The sequence below is a fragment of the Bidens hawaiensis genome, unplaced genomic scaffold, assembly GCF_021521415.1.
Source record: "Bidens hawaiensis isolate Kalapana, Puna unplaced genomic scaffold, B.hawaiensis_p1.1 tig00022506_1, whole genome shotgun sequence".
Taxonomy (NCBI): domain Eukaryota; kingdom Viridiplantae; phylum Streptophyta; class Magnoliopsida; order Asterales; family Asteraceae; genus Bidens; species Bidens hawaiensis.
Window position 1 is genome coordinate 107,398 of NW_027493502.1, and position 9,219 is coordinate 116,616.

The 9,219-nt window shown below is 35.7% G+C and overlaps 1 protein-coding gene and 1 long non-coding RNA gene across 2 annotated transcripts; one reads left to right on the forward strand and one right to left on the reverse strand.

The window, feature by feature from the left end:
• Positions 1 to 1,578: 1,578 nt before the first annotated feature.
• LOC143565660 (uncharacterized) lies at positions 1,579 to 2,157 on the forward strand. Its single transcript, XM_077052561.1, has one exon. The coding sequence runs from the start codon at positions 1,579 to 1,581 to the stop codon at positions 2,155 to 2,157; it is 579 nt and encodes a 192-aa protein (XP_076908676.1).
• A 1,807-nt stretch (positions 2,158 to 3,964) lies between these two features.
• Positions 3,965 to 4,521, reverse strand: LOC143565663 (uncharacterized). Its single transcript, XR_013141113.1, has 2 exons — positions 4,325 to 4,521; positions 3,965 to 4,229 (listed from the first exon to the last, which is right to left on the reverse strand). It is a non-coding gene; the product is annotated as an uncharacterized LOC143565663 (long non-coding RNA).
• Positions 4,522 to 9,219: the final 4,698 nt, after the last annotated feature.

A 9,219-nucleotide genomic window follows, 5' to 3' on the forward strand; every position in this document is an offset into this window, starting at 1 on the left:
ATTTACCCTAAAACAATTTTACCCTGGACAATCAATATTACATCTTACTTCATAGCCGTTCAATAGTACAGACCATCCAAAAAATTCCGGCGGCCCTTAACAGAATCCGGCGACCTTCAATATAAACAGAATCCGGCGACCTTCAAATTCCGGCGGCCCTTAACAGCCCCGGCGACCTTCAATAAAGGCGGCGTTGATGGATTTTGCTGCCCCCGTCATTGATGTGACGGATTTTCCGGGTGTCGTTCAAAGGTGTGACGGAAATTATAGTCGGCGAGTATGGAGGTTGCGCCTTACCAATGAGGATTTTGATATAGAAAGTTACAGTAAGTTCTTATTAGTTTTTTTTTGTTTTAAAAGATTGATTAATGTTTTTTTTTGAAAATCAAAGTTAAGTTTTATTCAATTTCCATGGTCGATATCATAGTTAGGTTTTTTTCAATTCAAAACCATTAAAAAAGGTTGATTCTTTTTTTTTAATTACAGATGATAATAAATTATTTACATTTAATATTTTCCATGGTGGTGAGTTTTCTCAATTTCCCGGTAAAGCATATGGGGGAGGTCGGTCGGTTTTCATTGACAATGTCGAGGTTGGAAAAATTGGTAAGGATGATTTGGTGGATATGGCAAGAAATCTAGGATATTCTCCTAACGAGGTACTTTACTTTCATTTTAGAGAACCAAATAAGTGTATGGATTGGGGTATGCATCCACTGTGTGACAATCTTGATTTTAAGAAAATATTTGATATTGTAAGAGGTGGGATTAAGGTTATTGAGATATATGTTGAACATGGGCATTCACGTTTGATAAACAATTTATCGTCCTCTTCCCATTTTCACTTTGCAAATGAAGTAGATGAAGTTGATGTTGATTTAGAAAACACATCGAATAGGTTAAATGAGGAAGATTGTGATGAAACCGATTCACATGAATCAGATTCATATGAAACAGAGGATGATCCAGATTACGATGTTGAAGAAAATGGTTCTGATTATTTGGAAGATGTAGAAGTTGACATGAGTGTCTTCAAGTATAATGTTGATGCTGATGTGGTTGAAGTTTATAACGCCACAGATAATTCCCTGGATGATTATGAAGGTGATGAACAGGAGGAGAGTATTGACATTGACCTTGTTTACAGTGATGAAGATAATTCCACTGTGTTGAATACGGTTAAGCAGAGGATAAGAAGGAAAGCAATTTGTCCCGGGCCTGGGAGTGATGCATGCCCATTCTATGTCGGACAGTTAATTGAAAATAAGGATACGTTGAATGAGATGGTTAAAACTTATGCAGTGGCATCAAGAAGAGATCTTTACATTAAGAAAAATGACAATATAAGATATAGAGTTGTATGTTTGGGTAAAAATCCTACTTTGATTAGTGGTAAGGGATCAAACTTGCTAACTAGGGAAAACCCTAAGTCTCAAAGTGTCAAAAAAAAGGAACACTAAACCCACTTGCCCTTGGGCAATTCAGATCTCAAGACCATCCATTTTAGATCAATGGTGTGTAAAGACAATCTCCCCCAAACATCAATGTCTCCAAACTAGGGTTGTTAGTCTATACACTATGGGCACCATAGCGCGGGAGATCGAGCTAGAAATTGAAACCAATCCTACAATCCCCGTGAAATCTCTTCAAGATCAAATTCAAAAGAAGCACCAAATCCACGTTTCCAAATTGAAAGTTAGAAGAGCAAAGAAGGTTGCTAATGATAAAAAGGATGGTGATTTTATACAACAATGCGGTAGGCTAAGAGCATACCTTGAACAACTAGTAAAAGCCAACCCCGGTACCCATGTCAAGGTAGATGTTGAACCATGTCTTGACCCTAACAGTCGTACTAGGCAATTTAGGAGGGTTTATATATGTTATGGTGCTACAAAGAAAGGTTTTCAAATGTTGGGAAGAGAATTTTTGGGGCTAGATGGATGTTTTATGAAAGGCCCATTTCCAGGTCAAATCTTGACTTCAGTAAGTCTAGATGCTAACAAGTGTATTTATCCAGTTGCTTTTGCACTGGTGGAAGCTGAAACTCTACACTCGTGGACATGGTTCTTAGAGTGCCTTAAAGATACCCTTGATTTACCCACCGATGCTAACTTCACTTTTATTAGTGACCGTCAAAAGGTAATTCGATGTTGTTAATGCTGTTTTTATGCTTTTTTTATGCTGTAAATGATGTTTTTTATGCTGCAAATGCTGTTTTTTTGTGCTGTAAATTGCTGTATTTGTTGCTGTTAATGTTGTATTTGTTGCTGTTAATGCTGTAAATGTTGTATTTGTTGCTGTTAATGCTGTAAATGTTGTATTTGTTGTTGTTAATGCTGTAAATGCTGTATTTGTTGCTGTTAATGCTGTTAATGCTATATTTGTTGCTGTTAATGCTGTATTTGTTGCTGTTAATGTTGTATTGTTGCTGTTAACACTGTAAATGTTGTTTTTAATGTTGTTAATGCTATATTTGTTGCTGTTTTTAATGTTGTAGGGCCTAATTCCAGCATTACAAAACGTGTTCCCTAGGGCTGAGCATCGATTTTGCGTTAGACACATCCTTGAGAACATGAGAAAGCAATGGCATGGAGATGTGTTCAAAAATATGTTCTTAAAAGCGGCCAGTGCCACTTCCATTCCTTACTATTTGAAAGCCATGGAGGAAATAAAAGAAGCAGATGCTACATTATATGATTGGCTTAATCAGATTCCAGCTAAATCATGGTCAAAAGCACATTATTCAGGTAGGGAAAAGTGTGATATGCAGTTGAACAATATGTGTGAGAGCTTTAACAAGCAATTAGTTGGAGCAAGGGACAAACCTGTGATCACATGCTTGGAGTATATCAGAGAATACATGACAAGGCGGATTATCAATGTGAGAAAGATGGTTTCAAAGGCTGCTGGCCCGTTAACGCCAAATGCTACAAAAACATTTGAAGAAATCAAGACCGAGGCTTCATAATTGACTGTTCTTATGGTGGATTCTCATAATTACCAGGTACAATACTATACATGCCATTCGTTATTCTTAATTTTTGATTCTAAAGTTGCTTTTTGTATTGATAGGTGAACAGCATAAGGTCTCAATACGTGGTGAACGTGAAATACAAAACATACACTTGTAGGAAGTGGGATTTGACAGGGATGCCGTGTAAACATGCAGTGACGGCTATAAATGACATGGCTATCAATACTATGAATGTTGGCATACCTGAGCAATGGGTATCTGAGGCTTACTCGTTAAATACTTGGAAAAAGGTGTATGACAACCAAATAATGCCAATCCCAAGTCAAGATTATTGGATGCCTTCACGGTGTCCAACAACACTGATTCCACCAAAACATCATAAACAGGTAACAATCCAAATGTTTTTAAGTCTTTTGCATATATTGGAAAAGTATTAATTCTACATGTTATTACGTCTTTTGCATAGATTGGTAGGCCAAAGAAGAAGAGAAACAAGTCACGGGATGAGACGACAAATAGAGTTGCTGAGGAGAAGAGAACAAAAAGAGTTAATGAGGTTGAGAAAGTGTTTTCTAAGGGAGGAAGAATGACAAGAAAAGGAGGCACGATAAAATGCGGCAAGTGTGGTGGTTTTGGCCATAATCGTAAAACCTGCACCGGTGCGCCACTTGGGTGATGGTCTTGACTTTTTATAATTTTGGGATGGTTATGTGATATTGACTTTGTTTTGGATTTGGTTATGTGTAATGGTATTGACTTTGTTTTGGACTTGGTTATGTGTAATGGTATTGACTTTGTTTTAGACTTGGTTATGTGTAATGGTATTGACCATGTTTTGATGGTATTGACTTTGTATGAATGCTATAAAACAATGTGTTATTGTTAGTTTGTAACAATACAAACTATAAATCTGGTTCACTTCATACAAACTCTTATTCAAATGAGACTATAAATCCGGTCTACTTTATAAACAATTACCATTAACATAGAGTGAACATAAACAACTAACATTAAAATTCAACTATTAAATGTTTACAGAGTACAAATAAAAACTACACAAGAATCAAAACGTACAAACGTAAACAAGGAAAAACATCCAACTAATTCCTAAAACAATCTTCAACTTGGCGACTTCCTTGGCTTTAGTTCTTGCATACTCGTCTTTCTTGTTCATACTCTTCACCAATGCAGGGATCATTTCACACCCGGGACAAGTAGGCGTATCCGCCCACCTTAGCCATCCACAAGAAACCTTCTGTAATGAGCAACCACAATCAATCATCCAATATAATCAACTAATTTCATTCAAAATTAAGTTAAAAATCAGTTGAATACATTCACAGCACTTACACAACACAAAAAGCGTCGGCCGGGGTTAGCATCCGTCCGGGATATACGATAGCACGTACCCACACCACATGAACAAAACAAATCTGATGCACTGACACCTTATGACCTCGATTTCGCTGACAAAGATGAAGAGAATTGTGACATTTTCGCAAAAAAATTGACCATGGCACCTTGTGATATACTCCTGATGAATCAATAAAAAGCAATCAAAATATCAAACTTAGAAAAAAAATTGAAAATCGAAATTAATTGAAACTCGAAATTAATTGAAATTAAGAAAAAAATTGATCGTGGCTGTAAGGGATGAACTGATTATGTAAGTAAACATACACAAAAATTGAAAAATTGAAAAAAATTGTGAAAAAAAAGAAAAATTGAAATTAATTCTCGAACCAGAAGTAAACATACATAAGCGATGAACTGATTATGTAAAAAGTTGAGGGGTTACCTGAAATCGATAGAGACCTGATCGTGGCTGTAAGGGTTTGAGGGTAAGAGAAGAAGAATTAGGGTACTGCTTGATTGTGGCTGTAGAGATTTGCTTGATTGTGGCTGTAGAGATTTAAATTGCTGGAGTGAATCGTGGAAGAAAAGGGGCAAGAAGAATTATGGTTCCATAATTGAACCAGAAGATTGATCGTGAACAAGAAAATGGGCATAATTTATTTGTTTTAATCAATCAAGGGTAGGAAAGTAATTTCATGCTTACTTGGATGGATAAATTAACGGATGTTAGACGGAGGGACTCACATAGTTCAAGTTTGTAAACCATGGGGACGTACAAAGTTCATAATTCTTAACAGGGACTAATTGTGACTCCGTAGAAAGACCACAGGGACTCATTTAGCAATTTTCTCTAAACTAGAAAAATAAAAGTGTAAGCGATAGAGGTGGTGAATATGTTGCACCATTTTTAGATCTATGCGCACAAAGTGGATTTGTTCATGAGCTTACCCCACCATACTCCCCACAATCTAATGGCATTGCAAAACGTAAGAATCGTACCTTAAAAGAAATGATGAATGCCTTATTGCTGAGTTCCGGGTTAAGCCCGGACATGTGGGTGGAAGTAGTTTTGTTGCCTAATTATCTTTTGAACAAAATACCTTTCAAGAATAAGGATGCAACTCCTTATGAATTATGGAAAGGTAGAAAAGCATCTTATAAATACTTAAAAGTGTAATGGTGCATAGCAAAAGTGATCATACCACCACCAAAGACTCAAAAGATAGGACACAAAACCTTAGATTGTGTATTTATAGGATATTCTCATCATGGTAGTGCATATAGGTTTCTTGTTCATGAATCAAAAGAATCTCGACATACACAAAAATACTATAATGGAATCAAGGAATGTATCATTCGTTGAAGATGTATTTCCATGTTTGGATGTGCTAGCTCATCTACACATGCTAGTTCATCAACACCTGCTAGTACATCAACACATGTTAATCGATGAGATTGTTCAAGATGAAACTCAAGAATAATCTGAGGCTGAGGAGGTTGAGCCAAGAAGAAGCAAAAGGCAAAGGACTGAGAAATCCTTTGGACCTAATTTTCTTACTTACTTGGTTGAGGCTAAGCCCCAAACCTATCGAGAGGTGGTCACCTCTTCAGAAGGACCACAATGGAAAGAAAGCCATTAACAATGAAATTGATTCTACCTTACATAATCATACTTGGGAACTAGTGGATCTTCCACCGGGTTGTAAACCGCTTGGATATCGTTGGATATTCAAAAAGAAGATGAAAATGGATGGTTCCATTGATAAGTACAAGGCAAGTTTAGTAATCAAAGGGTTTAGACAGAAGGAAGGTCTAGACTATTGTGATATATATTTACCTGTGACTCGAATAACCTCTATAAGGTTGGTGCTTGCGATTGCTGCTTTGAGAAATTTGGAAATACATCAAATTGATGTAAAAACTGCATTTATAAATGGGGAGTTAGACGAAGAAATATATATGGAACAACCTGAGGGTTTTTTAGCTCTTTTCCGGGAGGGTAAAGTCTGCAAACTCGTCAAGTCCCTATATGGTTTGAAGCAGGCTCCAAAACAATGGCACCAAAATTTTGACCAAGCCATGCTAGAAAATGGTTTCAAAATAAATGAGTGGGACAAGTATGGCTATGTGAAAGACACATCTAGAGGTTATGTGATTTTATGCCTGTATGTGGATGATATGCTTATCATAGGGAGTGATGATATAAGAAGATCAAATCTACTAAAGATATGTTGAAACAGATATTTTACATGAAAGACATGGGTTTAGCCGATGTGATTCTTGGAGTTAAGATCATTAGAACCTAAAACGGTCTTGTGTTAAGTCAATCTCATTATGTAGATAAAATCTTTGAATATGAGAGATACGAGTATAGCTCAATCTCCAATTGATACTAGCCAACATTTGTCAAAGAACATAGGTGAGGGTTGCTTAGTTGGAGTATTCAAGATTAATTGGCAGTCTTATGTATCTTATATCGTGTACCTGTCCGGGCTTAGCATATGATGTGAGTAGGCTAAGTAGATATACTAGTAATCCTAGCTCTGAACATTGGAAGAGTATGACAGGATTATTAAGATATTTGAGATACACAAGGAGTTATGGACTGCATTATGGCCAAGACCCAGTTGTTGTAGAAGGATATAGTGATGCTAACTGGATATCCAACATGAAAGATTCTAAATCCACAAGTGGTTATGTGTTTACCCTTGGAGGAGCTGCTATATCTTGGAAATCCTCCAAGCAAACTCTTATAGCGAGATCTACGATGGAATCTAAGTTAATTGCATTAGATAAAGCTGGTAAAGAGGCGGAATGGTTACACCAATTTTTGGAATATATTCCAGGATGGCCAAAACATGTTATGGCTATTTACATACATTGTGATTGCCAGTCTGAGATTGGGAGAGCTCAAAGTGCAATGTATAATGGCAAATTTAGACACATACGCCGAAGACATAATACTATACAACAACTTCTCTTAATGGGAGTTATCACTATTGATTACGTGAAGTTTATGGATAACATTGCGGATCCACTTACAAAAGACTTAAGCAGAGAGGTCGTATGTAAGTCTTCGAGAGGAATGGGACTAAATCCCATGAAGTGAGTTTCTACAAAGGAAAACCTATCCTAGAAGAGTGGAGATCCCATGATCTAGGTTCAATAGGACAACCTAACTGTATAAACTGAGGTCACTATGGGGGAGTACCACAACATATAAAGGGAATTGTATACTTCCTAATCCATTCTGATAATAAATCAGTGATGTCAAAGGAGGTTAAGCATAACACTATAAATGATTTGTAGAAAAAAACTCACCTATGTGAGAGGGAAGTGGGGTCGCTTCGAATGGATTTGTGGGGTGCGTAAATCCTAGAGCTCTTCCAGAACCAAGCTAGTGTTTCATGACCATAACAGACACGACAATTAGGTGTTAGCCAGACCAGGAAGAGTGTTGTGTGAAATGTAATAACGTCTACGTAAAAAGGGGTTGGTTCAAGGACACCGCGTCTACTAACCGCTTTGAGACAAAGTATATTTCACAAACGAGGGTTCAAAGGGAACACCTACCTCTCCTGCAACACTCAACCGTTGTAACTATATTTGACACTTGGGCGTACGCATCTATCTCCATTCATGTGGGAGATTGTTGGAAAATTTAGTATAATAATTATTGTAATATAATTATTATTGCTAAATATAATTATATTTGAATGAGAAATCGATAAGTTTCAAGAGTTAATTGAATTATTCAAGTCTCATAAGTGTTGCATTCAAATTCAACTTAACTCTTATAGTTAATGGTGTGTTAAGTATTTTGGTTGGGGCATGGCTCATATATATATATATATATATATATATATATATATATATATATATATACCACCATAGGTCTTGGATCTTTTTTGGTAGAGAGAAATATTGTTCATGCAATCTCACACACAACCAAAAGAATTTCCCGACTTTTCGATCTTACACGCTCTTGTTTCAGGTATAGTTTATGTGCTAGGCTAATCCCGGCAATACAATCTGCTTAGGCTGTTGTACCCTGGGAAACAGACGGGTTCACCTGGGTGGCCCGAAAATCTGTTTTAAGGAAAGCGTGGTTTACACGTGCCTCAGTCACATTGTTATTTCTTTCTAATATGTTTGTAATTTGGTTTCTATACTTTAATTTTCATTTTTTTTCTTGTATTGTAATATGGGTTATTATTAATAAAAGTTTTCAGTTTTAGTTTATTTTTGAACAGTATTCCTACAGAATAATGGTATAGGCCTTAGGGTTGTTCGATCTTGTGGGACTAATTTGATATGATAGTAATATTGATTAAGTAGTTTGTAATATATATATATATATATATACATATATATATATATATATATATATATATCTATATATATATATATATAGATATATATATATATATATGTATATATATATATATATATGTATATATATATATATATATATATAGGGTCAAGTTATTCTACAAAGGGTGATAAAAATTAGAAGTTTGAGAAGCCATAAATAATTGACATGTGTCAAGTGAGGACCAAAGAAAAAAAGGTATAAAGGTAATTGTACACATTTTCTCTCTCCACATGCAAGGCACATGTTAATACCCCCATCATTTTAGAACGTTTATAACTTTTTCGTATGATATTTTTTTTTAAAAAAATTCATCATAATAACAAGCGTTTTTTATCTTTAATATGAGTATGATTTTTGTTATATAAAATTTAAAACAAAAATCACGTCATTGTGTCTTTTCGCACACCATTGTGTCTTTTTCGCTTATCATTGTGTCTTTTTTCGTCATTGTGTCCTTTCGCACACCATTGTGTCTTTTCGCTTATAATTGTGTCTTTTTTCGTCATTGTGTCTT